Genomic DNA, 25,779 nt, shown 5'->3' with positions numbered 1-25,779 from the left:
TCTAGCTGCCTAACTAACTTGTATGCTGAGATCCGATCACGGTGAGCGCTTATTAATATCAGGTGCAAATGAGAAGACCCTTGGGGTGGATGTCATTATCCAGATACAGACCACATGTTGATAAGAGGTGTGTAAATAGGGCCATGATGTCTTAAACAACAAGGTGACCATAGGAACAAGCCCACTCTACGTCATACCGGGCTGTCGAGACCTTAAATTTTACCGCCATACCCTTCATACTATTCTGCAGTTAAGAAAAAAATACACGAATGACTCTTAATGGTTCTCTCAACTGCAAACACTGAGCACACTTCTCATCATGCTGTTTTCTGTAATGTTTTCTCTTTCAGACATACTCACACAGAGACGGACCTGACTTCCAACTTGCATGCACTCAGTGCTCAGTCAAGTAGAAAGAAATTACATATACATTATGTAATAATGTACGGCTGTTTCTAGGCGGCCCACCTTTCCAAACCCGAGTCAGTATTTGCTCTGTCGCTATTTTGTGGAGGCTTTTGGTTGCACATACCACAAGAACCAATGCACCTTTGCCAGAAGTGATGAGGAAGCTGCAGTGTGGAACTTTGTAAACTGTCACAGATTAGACCACATGTTTCTCTGTAGTGTTACAACTCCGTCGGGGAGAGGATCTGATCAGCCTGACAACTCTGAACCTCTGGGTGACCTCTTGACAGCACTAGATTTGAAGGCTGTCTGTGATCTGTGCTCTATCAAGGACAAAGAAATAACATACACAGTGCAGTCAGTTAGTCACAAGTGCAGTAGAAATCTGCTTTTAGCCAAAGCCAAAGCCTCAGACCTGTGGAGGCCTGTCTCTGAGCGGCCTACATTTGGATACTTTGGTCGAAATGTCCTTTACCAAATGTGTAACTTCTTTGTTGAGGGTTCTGGATGTACACTACATGGACAGGGATGCACTTATGCCAGAAGCTCTGAGGAAGCCTCTGTATGGAACTATATAAGAGACAACAAAATGGATAAAGATGAATTAATCAGACTTTTAACTGAGTCCGAGCCTATTTTGTCAACACCGGAAAGTGCAGCGGAAAGCATACTTCAACAGTTTTCAGGTGAATTCGTCGAATTCTGTAAAGTCTGCTTTCATGATCGTCCACCAAAACTAACAGCCAAAAGGTGGAATGCAACTTGCTCAGCAGATGAAGCACACAACTGGGACCCAGTCTTAGTTTATCACCCGTCAGAGAACAGTAGAAAGCACATCTACAGCCAGGTGCGTCCTCTTCCACAAAACTGTCAGTTTAAGTACTGCAGTCGTGTTACACAAGACAAGCCCCGTTGGCATGAGGCCGGCCACTGCCAGTCTGCCCATAGTGAGGTGGAGATGGCAGTGTGGAAGGCAGAGTACAACGGGTTCTCTGTTCGGCCACATCTCCTTCAGTTGAGCCAGCCAGAGCAGACGGAAGCCAGACACGTCACCATGTACTGCAAGGTTTGCCTCCTGGTCCTGTCCTCCCCAGAGAGCTTCTACAAGCACTGCTCTTCTGTGGATCATGCCCAGTTGCTCTCTGAGGACACCAGCACTGAGTGGAGAGGACGACAGCCTCCACACAACCGCCGAGCTGAGTTTTGGCTGTGTGAGAGGTAAACAACACCACTTCCCTTGACATGTTTTACAACCATACTGTAGATTCATGCAGGTTCTTTATCATGGCTTTGTCCCACTACGGGGGGCAATCCTCAAACACCCAAAGCTTAAACCAACTGTTTTATCAAAAATGCATTACATTAATAGAACTGTGTTATGGGACTGTCCAACTTTTTTTTTTATCCCTTAAGGCTGGTGATATTCTATAGTTTTGTTAGTGTTGACAAAAGGATTACAGCTTTAAATCTCCCTCTCACCTCCTCATGAAGACTAATGACCATGCTTTGCATTTAGTATTGGCAGGTCTATGCTGCCCTCTGCTGGACAATACTGAAATGTCATAAACCTCTTCACTATGTTTTCTGTCTCGTAATTTGATTTTAATTTGGCATGGAAAATTCGCGTCACCTTGAAAAACAATTTAGTCGTTTTTTAAGTAAAAAAGCTAAATCATTGTTCGTTTATATGTGTTTGTCATTTAATTATAACAGTAAATGTGTACACAAAAAGGAAATACAAATAACAGCATGCATTTGACGTAGTTTAACTTATTTAAATTTAAGCCTTTTAGACCTTCCACAGTAAGGGAGCTCACGGAACACACTCCAAAACAAACAACAAAACACTCAAGTAAAACTAAAGGACAATTTGTACACTGTTTTTACTATTCCGAAGTGGCAGTTTGATTTACACATACTTTCTGTTGTACTGTTTATAATGCCATTTCATTCTAGAACACAAACTTGTGAGTATGGCATCAAGTGCCCAAAAGCTCATTCTGTGGAAGAACTACAGGAGTGGATGATGCGTGCTGCAGAAGAGAAGATCAGACATAACACTGAAGCCCAGGGTCCTATGTCCTATAATGAAAGGCTCTTGGAGGAATACAAAAACAGCAGTAATGAAGTGCACATCGTAAGTACAAGGCTCTAATCTATTAAACAAACCAAAAGTTTTTTTATTTGGTAAGAAGTTGCAGTGGCTCAGTCGACTGAGAGGCCCACCGTGTTCTCAAAAAAGTCTCTGAATCCTGCCTTTATCACAAACATACCCTCCCAGTTTTTCTCCAGGTAACAGCAAACTTTATCATTCTCCTAAAGAAAAAACAGTAGAGTTGTCGGACCTGCAAATACACACACAAAGAAGACAATACATGCAGTACATCCTGTAGTACGTTTGCATGTCCAACAAAACACAAATACCATGGAAAAATAACAAGAATACGTGTTTCCATCAAGTGTTAAGTGAAAAAGTACACTGGTCATCCACGGTCTGTTGCTTATGTTTTTCTGCTTTTGCTTAATTTCGTACACCACAACAAAGATAAGGATGTCTGGCCGGATTCAGACCCACTGCATTGTGGGTACATATTAGCCTTCCAGAGAGACTAATCTCAGGGTATCATATAATATATAGTATAGTGATTTCTACTTTTCAGTGTATTGCAAAACTGTAGAATGCCCCCTTTAAATATTTTTTTAGCTTCATTACATTTAGAAAAGTACTACATTTTGAGCCCAAATTAGCTCTTGATCAGGTACAGAGGTATCAAAAACTAGATATCATTTCAGTATAACAAATAATTACATGAGTTCATAACCTCTAACGTCAAACAAAGGAAGTTGGTCAGTTGACTAATACAACAACTAATACAACATGTTCTTTAAAATAGTAAATCATAGTTGAATCGATTCATTCTTCAGTTCCTCACCATTCTGAATTATAATTGACTTTTTCAAATGTTGAACAGATATCTGAACAAGTTGATGATGTCAGCATCTCCTGTGATGAAGATTTAACTGTGGAAAGTGAGCAGATCAAAGCAACACTGAAATGGATTTTCCGAGTTGAAACAGAGGTAATAACAATTTGCAAGTGCAAGTGCCTGAATGATAAGTTACCAGTTAACCTAACCTGCATGTCTTTGGACTGTGGGAGGAAGGGTGAGTACCAGGAGGAAACCCAGGCAGACATGGAGAACATGCAAGGTCCACACAGAAAGGCCTGGCTGAACCGGGGTTCGATCCCAGAGCCTTTTTGCTGTGAGGTGACAGTGACAACCGCTGCACCACCGTGCCCCTCTCCCTTTTTCAAAATTTTAATTCTGTTTTTAAATTTTAATTTAGGAAAGTTTTTTTTTGTGTGTGCGCAGTATATTTGCTCTATAATAGGAGCTAATTTATTGTATGTATGTATTATGTACAGTATGTATATATGTGTGTGTGTATTAATATACATTATAGAAGAAGAAAAAAAATAATCCATCCTATTGCCTGTATTTATAATAGAAATCATGGAATAAAATAAAGAAAAAGTACTCTTTTAAGATAAAGGTTTCACACATATGACTAGATGTAAGCATTTACAAGTCCTTTATCAAGCAGCTATGACACAATGGTTGGAATATGAAAAAATTTTATCTTAACGGTGAATAAATTACAAGAATTATAGCAAGTCAGGGTTTGGAAAATAGTAGCCTCATTTATTCTGAATGTATTAATAGCAAAAAGAAACGGGACCCTAATGCAAACACTCAATCGGAGCTGATGTAGTTGAGTAGTGGATGACAGGTTTACAGTAATGACTAGGCCGGCAGTAAGAATAAGCAAAAGGATCCAAATGAGCTGAGACAGGAAGCTGAGCAAAATACATCTTTCACCTAGGTAACAGACGTCTGTTTCATAGACAGAGAATACAGTCCGGCGTGGGCATGCAATGGGCCAGCATGAGAAAGACTGAATGACCCTAAGTTAAATGCTGTGTTTAACCATAAGCAAGCTACTCTGTGCTCTGTTACTCGTCTTGGTGTCAGTGTAGTGTTCACACAATCTTCATTTCAAATTTTTTTTTTTCTTTCATGTCAAAGAAATGTTAGAACCTTTGTCATAGTAATTGCAAATTTTGTGTCTATACAGAGACAGCTTGTGCACGTGGCACTGCTGAAAGAAGAACCAGGAGCTGCATTCACACTTGGTGACATCAGTTCTGTAAGCTGCATCTACTCCTCCGGTGACTACTTTCTTAACGAAGACACGACCTATGTCATCACTGTGTCTTTCACATCCGTCAACCCGGGCCTGTATGAACAGTGGTTAGTGCTAGATTTTGACATGAGACCAGTACTAGTGAAGAAACTCAGAGTAAGAGTTGGCCAGCTGTCACTGGATGACACTGAAAAACCAACTGTGAGCAATGGAGCCACCTTTCAAAGAGCTGAGCGTTGGAATCGATGGAACAGAGTTATCATCCCATGTTTGTCCAGGACAGAAGAACAGGAAGAGCTGTTAAAACAGTACAAGCCTCCTCAGATTAGCTTTCAATATAAATCCTCCAACAACAGCCCAACACCTCTGAATACTGAGAACTACAAAGAGAGAATGCACCTCTTCCTGTATAGTGAGGAACATGCAGAGGACCAGGTTGTTTCAAGGTAACATGCTTATCTGTGTCATTTTCCTATTACAATGTTAGGAATGCACACAAATGTATAAAACAATGCCTATGTGTTTTTTCTTGTTTACTTTAGACTAAATTTTTGTGGAGAAGTTACAACACTGGATACATTGAACAGTACACAGTTTGGCATGAGGATGGCTCCTTGGGGAGAACTATTCTGTGCTGTCTCCATTCCTTGTAATCTCACACCTGACACCCCTGAGGGACTGGTACTAAGACGAAGCATCCACTCTGGCCTAATAGCCCCTTTATCTTCAAGTGGTCGGCACTCCAAGGTCTATGAGGCCATAATTTTGCAAGACAAAACAAGTGAGAAAAAAATGTATTTGCAACTTTCTAAAAAATGTTGCTCTGATCTTACACTCAAAAGCAATGAATCACATCAAATGGAGGTGCAGTTTCAGCTGAACCGTCACAGCTTCTGCACCATGCATAAGGCTGTAGACCTCCTTCCTGATACAAACAGAGTGTTACCAGACCTTAAAAACTGTGTAGTTCCTGTGAATAACATCCACTATGAGAACCTGAATGCAAAGCAGCAGAACGCAATTAACTTCATAATGGGGAATTCCAATGTCCAAGAATTTGTGGCACCACTTCTTGTTTATGGACCATTTGGAACTGGGAAAACATTCACCCTTGCTACAGCAGCCAGAGAGCTTTCTAAGCAGCCTCACAACAAAGTGCTAATTTGCACCCACACCAACAGGTGATGCATACTTTTTAAAATTAAAAAAAAAAAGAAATTAATTGATTGATTGATTTACGTATATTGACATGTACCCCCCAAGAAATTTTACTTGTTACTTTACTTAGCCTTTTTCTCTTAACTGTACTCTTGTAAAGACGTTTTAATACATCAATGTTTGTCCGTGACATTTTTGTTTCCTTTCAGTTCTGCAGATCTGTATGTCAGAGATCACTTCCATCCATTCATCAACAAGAAAAATTATGGAATAAGGCCAATTCGAATAAAAGCAAACAATCAAGGGATTGCTTTGTTGGCCACAGACGAGATTACTTTGAAATACTGTTTTCTTTCAGAAAATGGACAGTATTTTCTACCACCCACAAGAGCTGCCCTAGATTCCCACAAAATAGTCATAACCACCACAACAATGGCAAGACATTTTCATGACCTAAAGCTCCCAGAGGGATACTTCACCCACATTCTAATCGATGAAGCCTCTCAGATGCTAGAATGTGAAGCCTTGATGGCCCTTGGTCTTGCTGGGCCAAACACCAGAGTTGTTTTAGCTGGAGATCACATGCAAATGGGACCCAAGCTCTTCTCAGTGGATGATCATCACCATTCAAATCACACACTGCTTAATCGCTTGTTCCACTACTATCAGGGCCAGAAGTGTGATGCTGCCCATAACAGTAGAATCATTTTCAGTGAAAACTACCGCTCAACCAAAGAAATTGTGGATTTTGTATCCACCCATTTCTACATCGGTAAGATTGATGTTATCAAATCTACTGGAAATATTCCAGCCCCTGCAAATGGCCATGCCCTAAAGTTTCATCATGTTAGGGGAGAGTGTCTCTTGGACACTTTATCTATGTCTTGGTATAATAAAGAAGAGGTTGCCAAAGTGGCTGAAGCAGTGAAAGAAATTCTCGAACTCTGGCCATTGACCTGGGGGTCCAAGGACCAAAGCTCAATCTGCGTTCTATCAGTGGGGGTTCAGGTAAATTAAAACTTCTTAGTTTTGACTCCAAAAGACTGAAACAAAAACATAAATTACATCAACTATACAGTGAATATTTCTGCATGAATGTATTAGTAGTGAAATTATTAGATATGATCAAGGTTGTAATTGTTTAATTATCTTAACTGTTTCTTATGGTTCATAGGTTCGGAAAATTAGGACAGCACTTTCGAGAAGAAGCCTCACTAAAGTCCATGTTGAGAATCTAGCAAATGTGCAAGGTAATTTCAGTTTAGCCTTAAGGACTCCTGCATGATTATCCCATTATGTTAAACATAAAGGATGGCTAAACTCAATCTGTAAGACTATTCAAACATTACATTCATATCACCTCTCATAAATATCTTCATTTTGAATCATAAAAGTTGTCTTCATGTGTCAACAGGAAAACAGTTCAGGGCAGTCATAATGACAGCTGTACAAACACGTGACAGTCTAAAAACATCTCACCAGTCTGGTCATGAGCTGTTCAATGATGCCCGTGTGTTAAACACTGTGATGACTAGGGCTCAGTCCCAGGTGGTTGTGGTTGGAGATGCTGCTGCCCTTTGTTGCTTTGGGAAAAGCTCAGGAATCTGGAAGTGCTACATAGACCACTGCATCAGCAACAACAGTATTACACCACAGCATTTCACCAAGGATTTCTTTGAAAAAGATGTTAAGGAAACTGTAAGGTTTCAAATATCTGAGCATGTGGATGAGGGCAACGCTCTCAATGATGCAATTCTTCAAGAGTTGAAAGATGACTATGAACAGCTGCGAGCAGAATATACTTTCAATGGCAACAGTTTGGAATTTGAAGGGTTCGATCACCACAACTCAAGATCATCAAACAATATCACTGATGTTGACACAGACCTTTCAGAGTTATGTGACAAACAACCAGAGATGTTCAAGCGAGGAAAGTTGGTCAGGGAGTCATATAATAGAGGTTATGTCATACCATTTGATAACCCCACCAGACCTATAAGCATCGACGGCAGGGCAAACCTGGGTAGGGCCTTCACTGGAGATGAAGTTGTCTTACAAACGGCAAGGGTGGTCAGCATCACCAAGAAAGCTGAATCAGCCCGTGTACTTGTGTGTCTGCTTGAGGATGAGGATCACAACAAACCAAGAAAGATTTCTACAGACAAATTTATCAAAAGGATTATGATGCCCATTACAAAATCCGAGCCCAAAGTATGCATACTGATCAGCAAGAAAAAACGTAACTTAATTCCAATATGGGAGCAAATTAATGGACAGTGGAGGATTGCAGCATATGAACGTCTTGATGAAAAGCTGAAACAGAACAGTGTGTTTAAGGTGCAAGTGATTGGATGGAAAGAAAATTGTTCTTTTCCACTGGGGAACGTCATAGATGTTCTTCCAGTCGGAAAATCATTGGTTGATGGACTAATGATCCTGAATGAAGAATTCAAAGTTACACCCAATAGATGTAAATCAGATGAGGGTATCTCACAGGCAGAGGAAGATGGGACACAGAGACAGGACATACGCAAGGTAATCACTTTCACTGTTGATCCAGCAGGAGCAAAAGACTTGGATGATGCCATCAGTGTCAGGGACATTGGAGACCAATTTGAATTGGGAGTCCATATTGCAGATGTGGCAAGCTTTGTGAGACCAGGTGGTAAATTAGATGAGTCCGCAAAACTACAAGGGGTTACATATTACCGCGGTGGGGAAAAACCCATTCATATGTTCCACCAAGGCTTGAGCACTGGATGCTTCAGTCTTCTGTTGGGTGAAGATCGCAGGGCAGTTTCATTAATTCTCAAAGTAAACAAGCAAACAAATGAGATCATTGGAAAGCCCACATTCCAGATGTCACTAATCAACTCTAATAAGCAGTTGTCTTATGAAGAGGCAGAGGACATGATCTCCAAAAAATGTGGAAAGAGACCTAAGTTTGATACAGTAGAAGACTGTGTTGCAGTGGCTTACTGTTTTGCAAAAGCTCAAAGGAAGATCAGACTTGTGGATTGGGCTTATTCTCAACCTGATGCTAAGAGACTGCCTGGAAAGCGCAAAGCCCATCTGATGATTGAAGAGCTGAGTGTGTTATTCAACACACTTGCATGTGAGACTTTGATTGGTTCAGAAAAAACCAGGTATTACACACCACTTCGCTGTCAGGCAAAACCAAGTCCTGAAATGGTAGAAGAATTCAAGAAGAAATGCAGAGAATTCATACCTCTGTCTTTTCATGTGCGGCATAAAGTTGACCATGATAAACAAGTCCCAAACTGTGAAAACTTCCGCATACTCACAGAAGTGTGGAAAGATATCCAGTCAGCTGCCAGAACCAATGATATAGACAAAATGGTGGACCTGGTTGCTGCAGATGACATCCACCCTCTACTCCAGCCAGTTGTTCATCAGTTCAGAAGGTGCTCTAGTAAAGCTTATGTCATATGTTCCAACTCATCTCCTGAAGCAGAGGTTGGGCATTTTTCTCTGAATGTAAAATCTTACACACAAGCATCCTCACCGATTCGGCGGTACATGGACATCATCTTGCAGAGACTTTTGCACGCTGTCATATGTGACAGGGATGTACAATACACTCAAACAGAGATTATGGCTTTGTGTAATCAATTTGAGCACGACCTCAAGAATGCCAAGGAATATGAACAAAAGGCTGAGCAGATCTCCTATGCAGTGAGCATGACAAAACAAAGTAATTCAAAGCTAGCCTTTGTTGTTAGTGCAGATCCTGATAGAAATAGTTTTGCAGTGTCATTTCCTTTTAACAAGAACATATTTTCAGAGAGTTTATCAATTATGTACAAAGATTTACAATTAGAGGACCAACCATTTTATGATGGAACAAATCACTGCATCACTCTTAAATGGAAAAAGCTGATCTATACTGCTGACACCATGCAAATTCATCAAGAGTTGAAAATGCCAGACTGTGGCCCCTGCATTGAGCTTCCACTTACAATATGGAAAGCCACTGTTGAAGCAATTGACAAAGAAAACTGGGATCATGCAAAGTTTCTCATAACGGACACTAATACAAAGCAGCTGGAAAAGAAAAATATTCTGCCACAATCAACAGAGGTGCCTCATCCCAAGACTAACACATGTTCCTCTGAAGAGGTCCCAAAAGTACGAAGGAAGCATGAAGTTGACATCAATCTCCAGTTGCAGCCAGGCGATATCCTTCAGATCCAAATGACATCAGAGGTAAAAAGAGGTTATAACATGCCTGCTGTTCAGTTGGTGCACATTAAACCAAAGTTTGACATTTGTGTGGACCATGTCCGGAGCCCTATCACATGCTTCTCCAGATCTACAGATGATCCATCAAAGATTTATTATAGTGACACCAAGGAGTATGTACGGATCTGGAAACCACTGTGTGAGATGGAATCTGCTGCCTCTGCAGTGGATGAAAGTGACAGCATAATCATTGAGAACCTGGTGGTAAACTTCAGTCAAGAACAGGAAGGCACACTAACAGGAAGCTTCTTCTTACCTCAGGAGTGGATCAATGAATGGGCCATTGAATGCAACCTCTCAAAGTGCTTACTGTGCATACGGAAAAGAGGTCTGAAGTTGACTTCAACTCTGGAACATTACACTCTGGTGGATCCCAGAGAGTTTACATGGGTGGCCCATGGCAAAGTAGAACAAAAAAACTCTACAAATAGAGGAAGTAAAGTGGAGTTCCGTGTCAATCATCTGCCGATGGAAACCACTCCTGAGTGTGTCTTTCAGAAAAACACATGTTTCACAGTTGAAATAATCCCAAAGCTCCTGCATGACATGTAAGTTCAAGTGAGGCCCCCGTTGACCTTATCAATGTGTGTATATATTTATATATATATGTATGTATATGTATATATACACACACATCCACATAGGTATACACACACACACACACACACACACACACACACACACACACACACAAACACACAGTACAGAAATTAAAGGAAAAAACAACATAAAGTGTCTCAGTAAGGTGTTGGGCCACCGGCCGCCAGTACAGCTTCAGTGCGCCTTGGCAAAGATTTTCCAATTCTCTGGACCTCTGCTGGAGGGATGAACACCATTCTACTAAAAAATATTCCCTCATTTGCTGTTTTGATGATGGTAGTGGAGAGCACTGTCTAACACATCGGTGAAAAATCTCTCATAGGTGTTCAGTTGGGTTGAGATCGGGTGACTGTAAAAGCCACAGCACATGATTCACATCATTTTCATACTCATCGAACCATTCAGCGACCCCTCCTGCCCTGTGGATGGGCGCATTGTCATCTTGGAAGAGACCACTCCCATCAGGACTTAAGTATTTCATCATAGGATAAAGATAAAGATGATCAACTTTGTAGTGATTTGCAGAGACCCTTCCCTCTAAAGGGACATGTGGACCCAAACCATGTCAGAAAAATGCCCCCCCACAGCATAACACTGTAGGGGTCAAGTGTTCAGCCCTGTACCGTTCTCTTGGTGTTCACCACACATGCATTCACCCCCTTGTAGAGAATACGGTGAAGGACGACTCATCTGACCATATCACTTTTTCCACATCTCTGTAGACCAGTGCCTATGGTTTGTGAACCACTGAACTCTCAAATGTTCATTCATCTTTGTAATGAGGGCTGTATGCACTGCAGCGCTACTATAATATCCCTCTCTATGTAACTGACAGACTGTTCTCGCTGACACAATCTGATCACGTCCTGCATTGACCTTCTCAGTCACCTGAGGAAGATTTGCTCTTCTGTTTTTCCTTATATGTCGCACTAATGCACCAGCGTCATGGTCATTAAATGTGTGCTGTCGACCACAGTTTCCATCCGTATTTACTGATATCATATATATACATATTTGTATATGTAATGCGTATATATGTTACATACATTATGTTTCTCCACTCATTTATCAGGTTTTTCCTTTAATTTGTCACCCGGCTGCATCTATATATATATATGCTGTGTATAAATATACATGCACATATATAAGAATTTTTATCCAAGTATTAAAAATAATCCTCATATTTATAATTACGTTGGTTTTTCCAATTACTTTTGAGCCTCTAAAAATGAGGGACTATGTATAAAAATGGCTGTAATTCATACACGATTAATGCAATATTTTTGTTGTTATTGTAGCCGGAAAGAAAATGCTGTAGACAACATTACATCTGCATGTGATCTTGTGAAGACAATAGCACTTGGACAAAACATTCCAAAAGAGGGTAAGTTCATTAGTTGGCACCGATTTTGACTATTTGTATGTATGTGAGTCACACAAAAAATTGAAAACAAAGAACACACATTATACATTCCTGTACTGGCGTTAAATTTGATTGAATCGTTTTTTCTTTTACTAGCAAAAAATAATTAGAATTTATCAAGTCCTTTAAAACCTCTCTCATTTTGTATTTGCAGTAAAAACAAGATGGCCCATCATGAGGAAAGAGCTACCAAATGGACTGCCAGACCTTAACCTGAGTCAACATCTTGCTGTGGAGAAAGCTCTAAATAATACCTTCACACTGATACAGGGACCACCTGGTAAGAGCTAGAACATGCATTCACTCCGATGCTTCATATTTTCTGCAAAGGCTTAAGCCCCGCTTCCCATTTGTCTCTTAGGAACTGGAAAGACAGTAGTAGGCGTGTACATAGTGTACTGTTTCTTTGAGCTGAACTCAAAGAAACCAAGGAAATTTGATGATCCAAATGATGGGAACAAGAAACAAGTTATTCTCTACTGTGGTCCATCCAACAAGTCTGTTGACGTTGTTGCAGGCAAGTTACTTTGTCTCTGCTGGAATTTCAACTTAATTTTTTCAATTACTATAGCCCATGTTGTGTTACTTTTACTGTTGTAACACAGAGTATCTGTTGAGGTTTGGGGACAGCCTAAGGCCCCTCAGGGTCTACAGCCAAAAAGTGGAGATGCTTGATTACCCTTGTCCAGACTGCACTCTTCAGTTTTCCCCGAGGTCGCTCTGCCAAGATCGTTCCAAACCAGAACTCAGGTACTGTAATCACACCAGTTAAAGGCACTCAGTTTTGAGTTTTGAAATGTTTCCTGTTTTTAATTGTTAACCAACAATGGCATATTTTACATGGTTCTAGGTGCATCGCTCTGCATCACCGCATGCGACAGGACCAAAATCCTCATTCAGGTCAAATAAAAGAGTTTGACCAACGCATTCAACTTGCCCTTGAGAAAAAAGGAGAGGAGCTGACTGCTCAGGAGGTGAAAAAGTAAGTTCAGATGCATTATTGGTTTAACAAAGCATGCATACAAATGCTTAAAAGTCAATTTTTAGAAAAAAAGCAGGGGATTCCAAAAAGCTAATTTTTACTAGCCACAAGGTTCTGCGAAATAGCATTCAACACTGGATATTGATTTTCTTTTTAAAAATCTAACAAAAACAATACTATCTAACAATATTATACAACAGCCTTCATGTCTGACTTATCTGACATTTGTGACAGCCACATTACTGTAAATCTGGTGATTATGGCTAAAATCGTAGGCCCACAAGTCATTCTCTACGGCCCACAGCACCGTGGTTTTAGTGCTCAGCTACTCACAAGTGGGGTAGTTGGTGAACCCGCTAGTAAAAATAAAATTCATGTTTTAATTGTGATTAATCATTGTCTTAATCTACATTTTGAAACGATTAGTGTGTTTTTACCCATGCAAATCTTTTTATCATTATTGCTTAGCTAAGGTTTTACTATGTTGACTATTACGCAGAATCACTAACCAGTCTTTCTCTTGACAAACTGAATAAGATTGACATTGACTAAAGAAAGAAATCAAATCCACTTTGCTTACAGAAAAAAACCTGGGACCATATTTACCTAACTTGTAAGACTGACACTACAAAAGTCTCTAAAGCACTGGCTTTAGCATAAAAGAGTTCTTGATTGTGACTGTGAGCAATAGACACATTTATCAAGTGACTTTCGATCAGACAGAGAAGATGTTCAGAGACTGTGAATCACATCAGGGTCAAATTTATTCTGCTTGTTTGTTTGTAGCTTGATAAATGCCAAAAATGAGCAAGAGTATATATATAGTATATGACTGTATGAGTTTCCCCCAATTTCCATTTCATTATTACTCATTGACACAATAAGGAACAAGGTTATGATGGGGCCCTAGGGATGAGCTTGTCACAGCATTTTCAGTTTCTATCCAACTTAGCCCCATTCTATACTGTCTCATCACTGCATGGACGACAGTCCCCGAATTTTCCAAAGAAAAGCTCAATGAAGCGGCTGTGCGCTGCTCCTTAACTGAGGTGGGGAAGTTAACCAGACATACACTTACACAGACACCTTTCTAAGAATCCTCTCTCGGGATATGAAAAAAAAACAGGCCTTTTTTAATTTTCGGTTTTCTGGTGATTTTACTTTTTGTTATATGAAATAGAAAATGAGAATCAAACCAGTTTTTAAATTTTTCTCTTCCCTTTTTGACCATGAAAAAGACAAACACCTCGTATTTCAATTTTAATTTTTGTATTTTAAAATGAAAATCAAATAACCACTTGTATTTTGTTTTGTTATAACCGTTTCTGAATGCCTGAAAGATTCACAGACCCACAAATCTAACCTTTGTGTCACTTGTTGAAGTTTGTTTTCGACCCATTCCATTCCATTAAGAGACCATGGGCTATGTCCAGCTCTGATATCTTGTCTTTGTTGGTGTCATGTTAGTTTTCTGTGCATGTCTGTAATATGTTTGCATACCAAAATCCTGTGAAAAAAGAATAAGTAAGAGCAGAAAAGAAAAAGCAAGCAATTTTAAGATATAAGAAGTTTATTCTGAGCCCTAACTGCATGGATTGTTTTTCCTCCTAGATACAAAAAACTTCTCAGAGATGCTCGGACACATGAGCTTGAACGGCATGACATCATATTGTGCACATGCACACAGTCGTCCACCCTGAGCTTGACTCAGACTGTTGCTGCACGTCAGATCCTCATTGATGAATGCGGAATGGCCACTGAACCTCAGGCCCTGATTCCATTAGTCTGCAACAAGCCAGAACAGGTGTGCTTTTCATTTCGTAGTCAATATCTTGCTGGTGCTTTCCATTAACATTGTCCTTGAAGTGTTTGTATGCTATGATGAATGTTGCTTCTTTGTGCCTTGATTCAGAAAAATACTTCCCTTCGTCTGTTGGTTTTTATTTTGGCCTAATTCTTATCATGTAATGATATTATTCCATACAATGTATTGTAACACTGGAGTCTAAGAAAGGCATACGTGACAAGAACTAGTGAGGTTTGTCCTGTGTGACCAGGAATGTCACGATTGTGGCGGTTGCCACATTCATTCCCACTGGGAAGACTCTTTGAGTGCTGGTTGCCGGCTAAATAACCACGCACGTGCCTCACTCTGACTGACTCTCTTTAAATTCCAGGAGTCTGCGGAACTGGTTTCATCATTACTTAGAAATGCTCACCTGATGTTGATGGCTGTACTTCTTAGAGTTATTCACTCTAATGTCTAACAATATCCCTTTCAGATTGTTTTGATCGGTGACCACAAACAGTTACGACCCATTGTGAAGAATGAGCGTGTGAGGAGGCTGGGGATGGCCAAGTCTCTGTTTGAACGCTACCATACAATCGATGGGAACAAGGCAGTGATGCTGGACACCCAGTACAGAATGGTCAGAATATGTTATGTATATATGTACTTACTGTAGCAATATTGTATTACCACACGTCCGTGTTTAGTATTTTAAATTGTTATTAACAACTATCAATTATGTATGTTCATAGCATAAGGACATATGCAAGTTCCCATCAAAAGAATATTATGAGGGAAAGCTGGAAACTGGGGTGGAGCAGCCGAGCAGCGTCCTGCGTGTTGATGAGAGGACAATGCCAATCGTTTTTGGGGATGTCAAAGGAAAGACCGTCAGTCTGGTTGTCAACACAGCTGAGGGCAACAAGAACTCTAAAGCAAACCAGGAAGAGAGAAACAAAGTGGTACTGCATTGGGCACCCTTATAGTTCCTTTTTTGATTTTAAACAGTAATAGTAAAATAAAAAAAAATACGATTAAAGGTTACTATAGAGTCATTAACCTGATGAGTATTCAGTGACATTATTCATTATTGCTTTCAATGACAGATTTTCTTTTGCTTCTCTTGCAGATTGGCATTGCTGAAAAGCTGGTGAAGAGTGCCAAAATCGAACAGCAAAATATTGTGATTCTGTCGCCCTATAATGCCCAAGTATCAGAAATAAGAGATGAGCTGAAGAAGAAGAAAATGGATAAAATCACTGTCACCACAATCACGAAAAGCCAAGGTGACAGTGTACCTCTGGGCTACCTAGCAACAAAGCCTTTATTGAAATTAAAGTAGCAATACCACAATGGAAAAATATTCCAGAGTAAAAGTGCTCATTCTGAAGAACTGTTCTTCTCAAAGAATTAAATGTATAAACACGTCAACAGTATTTTTAGTGTTGTAGCTTGCCCCAGTGGTGCTGGGTCTAACTGCGTCCTGTCCTGCTGGGTAGTTTAAATCTCCATGGTGTCATGCTTTTAACCATATCTCACATTTCGAATGTAAAATCATGATCTGTAGAGTAGGGAAATATTTCACTTCCAAATGTCGAATTTCTTGAGTAACTTGTCAAGTATACTTGTCTACTTGATTTTTTCCCCCACGTAGACGATCTGTCTGGACATGTTAACGGACATGACTCAGTCGGGTATTTTAGTGCAGGTCAGAAGATATTAAAGGAAAACCTCTACTCTGTTGCCGAGCAATGCCTCATCAAGTGACATAGAGCATTTTGTTTTCTAGGAAGTGAATGGCGTTATGTCATCATATCTACAGTGTGCTCTCTGCCAAGTGAAGAGATTGAGAGGGAACCAGACAGAGCTTGGCTGTCCAAACATCTGGGCTTTGTGGGTGATCCCAACCAGATAAATGTGGGTATCACCAGGGCCAAGGAGGGACTGTGCATAATTGGTGAGATTCTGTAGCTCACTGCTTTCTTCTGCTTGTACTTAAGGCTCAAAGCTCCTACTGTCTGTAGCCTCATAACTCAAATGTGTCTGTCCTCTCAAAGGGAACCAAGAGTTGTTGAGCTGCAGTAGCGCTTGGAAAAAGCTCCTGGACCACTACAAGCTTCACAAAGCAGTGACAGATGCAGACAAGATTTCCGTTCATTGTGCCAGATAGCTGATCTCATCTATTCTTTGTTTGGAGACTTGATTTCAATAAGCAGCAGATAAGAGCTCCCCAAATTACGCAACAGCACGGCTTAATGAAAGATGTGTACATTTTGAGTGTTCTATGTGATGTCACCGTAACTTTTTGTGTTTCTTAATTTAAAGAGCGTTTCTTTTTGCAGTTTAGATTTTGGAGATTTGCAGATTTTGGTTTATTGATATTTTATTTGACACATGCTGTTATTGTTGTGCTGTGATTTATACACACATTTCTCTTTAACATGTTTACATCTGTAAACTGGAAATCCTACAGCTTCTCCATCAGCTATATGTAGAGTTTTATTGTTAAATGTGCTTATTTAAATTATCAACTGTATGATTCAAAAATAGTATTTTTTGTTTGTTTCGCATGTTTCATTTTTATTACTACAATTTCAAATATTGTACTTAAGAGAGGTTGTAGACTACAATAAATGCCACACCACACAGTGCTAATCTTAACTGTGGACAGTTGATGGCAGACTGAGGTCAGCTTTGGTTTGGATCTTTAAATTGCTATTTAGGTTTAGTTGACATGTACAGAATGACCATTGTATGAAATTGCCTCCACATTGTTCCTGTTTACTTACGAATAAGTCGACAGTTGTTTAATTTCAGGACAGCTGGCCTGAGCGCTTCAACTGCCTCACCATTCAGTGAGCCCAGTGTCCTTTCTTTTATGTTTAACCTCTCATAATATGTTTCTTGATACCTTTTAATCCGGGATCGATTTATACTATGGTTTTCAGGGAGCGGGGGGCGGAGGGCAGCAGGGCTGAGCATATACATTCAAATTGCTGATGACAATACAAGCTCGCCACCACCACCACGGCCACTACACACACACACCTTTTGTATTGTATGAAGTTTTCATTGTAACACTTTTCTACATTCAGTGATTTTAGTAATTGTGTGTACAAATGTAAAAAAAAAAAAAACAATTCAAATCGAATTTATTTCTGGTTTTAATCTTGTGTTAGCCCAGTTAATGTGAATTTATGGGATTTTAATAGAATTTTGTTTCAGAAAAAGTGTAGGTGTAGGTATGGTAAAATTGAAAGTATGTTTCTACACAACTAAACTGCAACAGCATATACGTTTTGAAGGAAGCGTAATTGCGACCGGATTACTTTTTGTGTTAACAAAAAGAGGATAAGTTGTTCATTTACGTATTTGTCAAATCACAAAAAGGACAATATACACTTGTAGTGAATCCAGCATTATTAAACTGGTTTATGGTTCTATTTAGACTCTCAGAGCACTTGGTTCAGGTTCAGGAAAGATCCTGGTCTGGTATAATACAGAGAATGTTACCAATTACTTCAGACAGGATGTGTTAGAAAGGCTTCAGCACAGCATTTATTTACCTTTCGTCATTGCGTAATTGTATTACAGTAGGTTTATAGGAGTTCTTACTTTAGGTTTACAGTAGCATTACCTGATTTCCACCTCTACATGGATATTCAGTCTCACAAATGCGCCACCTACTGGCATGCTAAATTAATACTCATAATACTCATACTCACACTTAATGTCCTCACGGGCAACAGGAATCATTTTGACTGCTTTACAGAACAAATCCAATGATGTGCGATTTTGACCTACTGGAAGTACTGAGGATTCCTGTTTGTTCTTCCTTGGAGTCTTTATTTATGTGTCATGTATGAAGAATAATGTCTGTTTTATGTAAATATGCTCATTATCATGCCACATTAGTTTCCCTCTTCTTGTATTTGTTTGTTTACACTGGTATTTACTATTACATGGTAGATGCTCAAAGTATATTACTGTTTTATTGTTTTAGGATAGCTAGTGTCCAATTTCATTTTCTAGTTAATGTTCAGTCCGATATATTTGGTTACTTGAGTGTTACTAATTAAATGCTGCATTATTGGTGACTGGCTGCCATGTCTGGCAAAAGCCACTGGATGTTACTGATGATTTCTCAGTTTATTTCACCCTGTAATCAACTATTTGGTGAGTGGTTTGTTCTGAAAGGAAGGTTTTTTAATGCAAATATTTATTGTACATTACTTTACTTGTAATGTACAATAAATACTATATAAGGTGGAATGTTTATTCCACCTTATATAGTATAGTACTGTTATAGCATAGCAGTGAGCTGTTGTTTTCCCTTTTCATTTATTCTCTGTAGAACCACACACACAGAAGTCCACCTATTCTCTTAACCAGCCAAGCTATCAATAAAGAGTACAGAATGATTATCACTGTCCTCAGCCTTGTGTCCTGACCCTCACTCACCTACACTGGTGTGACAGCCACATCCTGGCATTTCCTCTGCTGTTAATAAATGTAGCACTTTATTGATTCAAAAAATATGTTGCCTCTGCACATAATCCAGCCAGCGATTATGCTTCCTACAAAAAATATTTGTTTTTGCAGTTTAGTTGTATAGAAACATAATTTCTAGGAGACAGGGTCGGCAGGATAGACTGTCATCCCAAGTATAAGCTGTAATTATACTAACTGACTTCTGTTGATATAAAGAAAATGGGGCAACATCAATTTTGACCTTTAGACAAGTGGCAGATAACAGTGGTATACTGGTGATCAGGACTTAGACAGGATATGGGAAATTGATTTCATGTGACACTGAAGGGCAAGTGACACAACATTGTAATAAGGGATGTTTTGATATTAAATAAATAAAATGCATTAACAAAAAGTTTTTGGCTAAGGGCCTCATGACCATACCATGTGTGCCTTCTCTTCTGCTGCAGTCATGTTCAGACTGAACACAAAGCCAATTTTTGACTTACTTCTTTAGCCCCAATTTTTAGCCACTTTATTCCTTCCAAAAGTATGAGAATGTACTAGGCCACTGTTGGTGGAAAAAAAAAATCAAGATGTTATAAGACTGAAGTTGTAATTTTGGGATAGTGATTTTTTATGAATAGATATTCTGAATAAAGGTGTAATGTTTCTGGAAAGGTCTTAATATTTCTACAATAACGCACTTTCCCATAGAATTATGGGTATATATGTAAACAGGTGGGACCAGCTCACAAGTCAAAATGAAGGATTTGGAGGATCTGAAGATATACCTCAGTAAAAGTTTCAGCATTTAACACCTTATAATTTTAGGATATTAACTGGGCTTTGAATACTACTATTGTTTTTGCCCCCACCCTTGACAAATATAAATAATAGAAATTATAAAGATCGGACCTGGTATAAAATTTCTCTTACTACCAGTCATACTTTAAATGGATCTGTTAACCTGATTTCTGTGGCATAACCATGACTGTAAAAAACTGAGCTTGGTGGGAAAAAAATTAGGTTTCCCTGATCTACATATGGATTACCAATTTTTGGATGGCAAAAATATCAATAGCTTTAAATTGTTGAAATGTGTCTCAATTAGTACATAAATGTGAGCAAAATATGTCTTATAAATAAATATATTTATACAATAATACTATATTACAGTATAATTATGCTAGGTTTGTGTTGTCTAATTGAACCTGTAGGTTACACTGTAATTTACACTGAACATATATCTCTGTGGTGGTAGGCCACAGTGTTTTGATTGAATCAGAGTTTTTTTTTTTTTGACACAACACAGCACAGGGGTAAATCCTCTCCTCTGGGCACAGTAGTTAGCACTGCTCTCTCTCTTCTCTCTCTCCAACACCTTCTCTTTTTTTTTTTTCTCTCTCTCTCTCCTCTTCTTGTCTTATAAAAATTATAAATTATATAGGGGTTTATCATTTTTTGCATTTTTTTTCAACACAAAAAAAAAAAAAAAAAAAAGAAAAAAACTTTTCTTGAAAGTTTATCAATCATCAATCTGACATTGGTCATTTATGGAAAAGCCTAAGCTAGGTAGCTAGCAACAACCTGTGGCCAGGCCAATGTGATGTGTTGATGTATTTTTGTTTGCTTTTATATACACCCCCCACACCACACCACCACCACACACACACCACACATGCAACCCCAAAGTTGTTATTTAAGTATATATATGTATGCATTTGCAATGCTACAGCTACATAGGCAATAGGTACCACTACTGTTACCACTTACTCCAAAAGAAAGCAAGTTCAACATCATCACATCAAGAGTGGCATCCGCTCACGGTCATGGCTGGCCCATCTCATCCCATCCATCATATTAATTTTACTTTATAGATCAGAGTCACTCAGTTCAGCATGAGAGGCTGAAGCAGTAGCGCTGCTCAGAGGGTGTATTATACACTTCAAAAAAACAAATGCAACAATGGCTGAAACTCTTTGCAAGCAACCATCCCCACCACCACCCACCCCGAAAAGAAAAACCATGTTTGGAAAAACATAAAAAAAATAAGAAAAAAAAAAAAAAAAAAATAAAAATATCTCTGTTTAGAGGATGTAGTTGTTGTTGTGAATGAGTAGCTTTAACAGTAAAAGAGTAGAAGTTTCTTTGCAGTTCTTTATATAAATGGCTTAATAATAAAATACTCTAAATTTCTAAATGAAATATTGAAATAAAGTTTTCATCAGGGTAATCCTCCATGTACATCAGTCTTCACACTCAGGACAAAAACATGCCAAACAAGTGCCCTCATACCACCATACTTTCTGCCCTCCACGTGCAGAAATTTGGGGCACATTTACAAATAAGCCCTGCCCAAAATAACACATCAGTATTTTAACTTCACTCAATTATCAACAAACGTGCTGGGAAACAACAGATTAAGAAGGAACTTCAAAAAAGACGTATTTTCTTTAGTGCCGTACAAAACACTTAAAGCTGTTGGTGCTTCAAAGGAGATGAGAGTCATCTGGGAATGGACAAATAAACAAAACAACACAGACATTCTCTCACCAGGGACACAGCAGACATATGAGGTCATCTGTGGCGATCATAAATTTAGCTTCGTGAGGGATGATGTCAGCACAGGATAAAGAGAGGACTGTATTCTGTTACTCAAAAAGTCACAAACAAACACTGGACAATTGAAGTCCAGCTCATCATACCCACTACAGCTCTGAGAAACATGTGGCTTTGGGCTTGACTTGGTTTTATGTAGACAGTAACTGACAAACAAAATACAAAGATTTTTATAGCCTCATAGCACAAAAATACTCTGATTATTTATCCACATCGTGGCTCTTCTAGCTTCAGACCACTTTAAGCTGTGCCAAAGACAGCTTTAAGTCTGTTGGAAGACTGGGGCAAATTACAGTTTGGAGCACTACAATTTGTGTACACACCGTAATCAAAGAGGGAGGCCATAAGACAAGCATAAGGAAGTTTCAGGTTAGTTCCAGTATGATAAAATAAAACATTAAACACCATATATAAAACCTTTGTGTCCTATACACTGAGCTATGGAGTTACTATCACCCAAAATGTATTGATTCACTCCATTGCAGTATACGTTATGTATCAACTCATTAGGTGACTTATTTGTATTTACCACACACAATTTCAATGAGTAAATGAAAGAACAGGATAGGTGGTGAATGGATGGATGGTTTTCTTTTCTGAAACTGATTTTTTTTCTCTGTCTATTCAAAGAGAGAGAGAATGATCCTACGTATGGCATATTAAGAAAACAACTAACTCTGTTCAGATGAATGTGACAAATATCCATCTGAGAACAAAACTATATTATTATACTATATCATTACTATATTACCTTGCATGAAATTACTACGTCCATTTTCAATATTCACTCATACAAACTAAAGTAGTCTCGTGTTGCTCGCAAATGATTCATTTAAAAGAAAAAAAAGAATAAATCCAGACAAGTCAGTTTCAAAGGTCAAATTCTGCTGACTTACAGTGATGGAAGCACCGGAGCAGCCATTCTCGGTTGCGCCTCTGGCACACTTTCCTACAGTATTGACTTCATTATTCTTGTTGGCGAGAAAATTTAAAGAAATGTGGAGTATTTACTCCAAGTGATGTCCTTGGATCAATTTTGGAGCAAACCTGCAGGAAAAACATCTCCCAAATAACTAAATCAAACGAGAGACGCACCTGCTGCCTCCCCTCAAGACAGTGATGCTGCGCTAGCAGTTAATAATAATGCTAGCTCGGAAGTGTACCCGATTTTGACCAAAGTTCTAGAAGTAATAATGGCAAATACCAGTGCTATGATTGACAAAAAGATAGAAAAGATGGTACGTGACATCACACCAATATTTCACAGAGTTTAGAAAAATTCAATGAGCGGGCTAGGGAGGCAGAGCAGAGGATCCTAGCAGTGGAAGATGCATCGACTGACACTGAATAGCGACTGCTAGTTCTGAAAAAAAAAAAGGTAAAAAAATTAACGGAACAGTTTTAAAATTTATGGATTATTGGCCTGCAGGAGAAGCTGGAGTCCTGGATTCCCCAGGTCCTACACCTACACACCAAAGCGTGCTGCATCAAACTGGAAAGGGCACACAGGCTACATGCCTGTGCCATGATAGTTAGGTTTCACAACCTCAGTGACCACCAGAGGGTGATGGATGCAGCTAGACGGCTCAAAGACATCTGACTCGATGGAATGAGGATTCACTTCTTCCCAGACTTTGCTGCTGTAACACAGACAAGACGACGCAAGTATGACCAAGTAAGGAGGAAGCTTCAGAACACCGCTGGGGCCCACTATGCTATGATTTACCCCGCTTCACTTAGGATCATGGTAAACAATACTGTTAAAACATTCCACGCTCCAAAACAAGCCTCAGCATTTGTTGACTCTCTCTAGAGGATATACAATGTAGACTGAGACATTTAAAACTTTCCTTTTTTAAAGAGATGTGCTATAGGAAGAGTGCTCCAGATTAAAGCACACTTCTCTACTGGAAGACTCTTGAGTTGGCCGAGGATTTGTCTTTGAAACCCTATATGGATATCCTGGCATTTTCTTATTTGGTATGTTACCATTTAGGGGAATGTATGCAGTGTCTTCTGATGCACTGCGGGCTAATTACCATCCAGGTAAATTATGGGGCTAACTATGCTCACTCTTACAGAGATGAGACCTTCACAAAATAGTTAGGAGATATGGCGTATCTGGTAAGATATAGGGAGGAGGTTTGTGAATAGGGACAAGACTGACTTGCTATCATTTTCTCCTGTTTCTTGTTTTTAATTTTATTACTATATGATCATCTTTACTGCGTAAGTAATTATAATAATTGGTAGATTGTTAGATTAAAATAATTGTAATCTACCAATTATGTTTTTCTTTTCTTAGGTTCAAAGGTCTTAGTATGGCCTGTTTAGGCCCTGGCAATAATGTTTGCAAATGGTTTTGTTCAAGAAATGGCCTCTGGTTGTTACGTGTTTGCGATGCGGTCAGTCGTTTTTGCTGTTTCAGATACAGGGTGGAGAATGGCTTTGGATAGGGATAATAATAAATGTAGGACAGTGATGAGTATCAACAACATAAAATATGATGAAGTCTATTTAACGTGATTATGAAGATTCCTAGGTTTAAGCTCTGTACTTGGAATGTACAGGGCATTCATCACCCAGTGAAGAGAAAGAAGATCCTCACCTCCCTTAGAAAGCAAGGAGTGGAAATCGAACCCCTGCAGGAAACCCACCTGAATTTTTAAACAGAAAATTTAAACAGAATTTGGTCACTAAGACTTTCTTTTCATCATACAGCTCAAACAGTGAAGGAGTGTGTATCCTGATTAATAAGAAATTCCCCTTTAAACTTTTATTGTGTGTCAAAGATAGTAATGGACGATATATTATAATTAAGGGTGTACTATATGGAATATGTATCTCAATTCTTCATATATATGCCCCACCAAACCACCCTGCCGACTTTATTTACAAAGGCATTTTTGGATTTTGCTGAACTTGAAACTGAATGCTCTATTGTAGGTGGGGATTTTATTGTCACCTGAACCCACTTATTGACAGACTGCCTGCACAATCTGGGGCTCCTACAAAAAGAGCCAATTTTGAACCTCTTCTAAAATGTATTAGTGATGACTTAGACATGTAGATATCTCTACCACCGTCTATCTTGGATATGACTGCCTTACTTAAAATGAATATTCTACTGAGGCTTCTTCATATTTCCAAATGGTCCCTATCCTACCTACTACCTACGATTTTTTGAACGTTAGTAGTGGAATGGTTCAGGTGAACAGCTGGTTCAGTACATTTAATTGCAACAAAAGGAAACCACGATTTAAAATGGCTATGGAGTAGGGAGGTTTAGCTGTCCCAAATAGTAGGCTCTATCAGTTAGCCACACAGCCTCGTTACATATCTGAGTGGATTAATAAGAATCCCAGAATCAGCAGGACTAGATCTGGAATCATTTTACACAGGTAATGCATTATCAAGTTTTTTATTTTATCTAAACTCAAGGAAAATCAAGACTGATCTAGATAATAATGTAATAATTAGAACTACTTTGCAATCCTGGCAAGCAACAAGAAAGCTAGAGGGCCGCTCAAAAACATTATCCTCCCTGGCACCCATACAGGGTAACATTGATTTTGCTCTGGTCTGTTCAGATGGAGTATTTAACATCTGGGGAGATAGGTGCCCCGGTGTCAAAATCCCCCTATTTGACGAAGGAGTGATGGTTACATTCGACAATTCCAATAGAAATCAATCCTTCAGATATTCACAGATTTGTAGCTTTATTCAGATTCAAAGTAGTTACCTCTTTGACTCTCAGGAGGAAAGACCATGTATTGTACCGGACATTCTAAGGTTAGGAATTTTGCATTGATTACAGATTATTCTCCAGCTCAGACACAGGATGAAACCAAGTCTTAC

The 25,779-nt window shown here is 39.1% G+C and overlaps 1 protein-coding gene across 1 annotated transcript; it reads left to right on the top strand.

Annotated features, from left to right (window-relative positions):
* Positions 1–457: 457 nt before the first annotated feature.
* LOC120783167 (helicase with zinc finger domain 2-like) lies at positions 458–17,063 on the top strand (the record flags this gene model as incomplete). Its single annotated transcript, XM_040115939.1, has 19 exons — positions 458–1,626; positions 2,365–2,545; positions 3,381–3,488; positions 4,546–5,060; positions 5,157–5,795; positions 5,982–6,780; positions 6,947–7,022; positions 7,187–10,583; positions 11,934–12,019; positions 12,213–12,338; positions 12,420–12,575; positions 12,664–12,808; positions 12,909–13,040; positions 14,652–14,844; positions 15,323–15,469; positions 15,582–15,791; positions 15,959–16,115; positions 16,619–16,786; positions 16,887–17,063. Coding segments are annotated over 19 exons (8,517 nt in total), but the record flags the coding sequence as incomplete, so codon positions are not given.
* Between the last annotated feature and the right edge of the window lie 8,716 nt (positions 17,064–25,779).

Source organism: Xiphias gladius, chromosome 21 (assembly GCF_016859285.1).
Source record: "Xiphias gladius isolate SHS-SW01 ecotype Sanya breed wild chromosome 21, ASM1685928v1, whole genome shotgun sequence".
NCBI classification, from domain to species: Eukaryota; Metazoa; Chordata; class Actinopteri; order Istiophoriformes; family Xiphiidae; genus Xiphias; species Xiphias gladius.
This window is presented reverse-complemented; position numbering and strand designations above follow the sequence as displayed.